This window comes from Cyprinodon variegatus, unplaced genomic scaffold (assembly GCF_000732505.1).
Source record: "Cyprinodon variegatus isolate N-32 unplaced genomic scaffold, C_variegatus-1.0 Scaffold645, whole genome shotgun sequence".
Taxonomy (NCBI): domain Eukaryota; kingdom Metazoa; phylum Chordata; class Actinopteri; order Cyprinodontiformes; family Cyprinodontidae; genus Cyprinodon; species Cyprinodon variegatus.
The window spans coordinates 105,912-107,354 of NW_015151098.1; the positions used below are offsets into that span (position 1 = coordinate 105,912).

At 43.4% G+C, this 1,443-nt stretch overlaps 1 protein-coding gene across 1 annotated transcript in view; it reads right to left on the reverse strand.

The window, feature by feature from the left end:
* LOC107096719 (ubiquitin-conjugating enzyme E2 Q2-like) overlaps positions 1–1,443 on the reverse strand; it is a 23,112-nt gene that overhangs the window by 9,770 nt on the left and 11,899 nt on the right. Inside the window, exon 3 of the mRNA XM_015393498.1 lies at positions 150–234. Within this exon, the coding sequence (XP_015248984.1) occupies positions 150–234 (85 nt within the window). The remainder of the gene's footprint in view (positions 1–149; positions 235–1,443) is intronic.

Sequence of the window (1,443 nt, forward strand, 5' to 3'; positions counted from 1 at the left end):
TGCCAGCGTGCTCATAACTTATACACAACGTACCCATAACTTATCCAACGTACGCCAGCGTTTTAGTCAGACTTTTCGTACGTCAGGCATGCGATGGTCTAAATAGTCAAGGTGTGACAGGAGCTTAAGAGAATGATCCCCGTCTTTACCCGTCTTGTAACTCTGTGACCTGTAGATCTCCCTGAGTTCCTTCATTAAGCGATCTGAGGCTTGCACTGAGCCAGACACCGCACCCTGCAAAAACATACAGCTGGTAAATTAAAAGTTTCCAGAATATGCCAGTGGACAGAGTATGGATGAAAATATACAGGAATATAAAACCAAAAGAAACTGCCAGCTCTAAAACACTCTATAAACATAAAGAGTATCAGTAAGAGTCACTAAAGCTACGTTCACACTGCAGGCCTTGATGCTCAAATTCGATTTTTTTTTTTTTGCCTTGCCGTTCCCGTTTTCAAATCTATGTAACTTGTATGTGATCTCCTGTGTGAACTGCAGTCATTCAATGAAGTGCCCCACATGCGCAGTAGAGGACGCAATGACATCACAGGCCAGCGTTCTCTGTGTTTATGGAGGTAAACATGGATGGTAGTGTCGGAGCGCATCTAGCGATCTTTCCCATTCATAAAAACACAATCCTTTCAAGATGGTTAAACATAAACACTGCTCTCTGTATCATGGTCTGTCACGGCTGTTGTTTTTCTTGCTGCTTCTGCGTAGCAAGACACAGAATAGTGACCTTTGTCGGGTATTAATGGCGTTCAGGTCGGATGATGCGGCCTGGCCGTTCAGACACAGGTCACATTTGAAAAGATCAGAATCAAATCGGATTCAGGACCACAGAGCCAAGCGGCTTTAGTCGCAGAGGAAAAAAATCGGATCTGTGTTGTTCAGAGAGTAGGGGAGGAATGGTTCACAAAATCCACGGTTCGGTTCGATTCACGGTTTCGTGGTCACGGTGTTCGGTTCGGTTCGATTCGGTATATGTTGATTGTTACACCGAAATCCCATAAAATTGATGAAATTAATGAAAAAATCCCCCAAAAAATAATGGATTGTAATTACCGTAAATTCTCTAACATCGGCCTGTATTCCATTAGCGGCCGGGGCTCTAACATTGGCCGGTCTCGCTGCCAGAGGAGGTAAATAATGGCCGGTCTCTAATACAGGCCGGGGCTATAAACGTTTTTTCTGGGCATACCTCAACATTATACTTGTGGTAGTAACATACAAGTACCACAGGGGGGCAATGTTTGCTAACGAATCCAAGCCATCTCTACGGTAACCTGGTCATCGCCTTGTTCTTGACTCGAACTTCAGTTTTTTGCTATGTTTGCTACGTTTTTGTCACTGGAATTTAGCCTGGATTACAGGTAGGCTATTTGTTGTTAAATTTCTGTATACCGTTATGGTAACTGTACTTTTTCAATAAATGAACCTAGT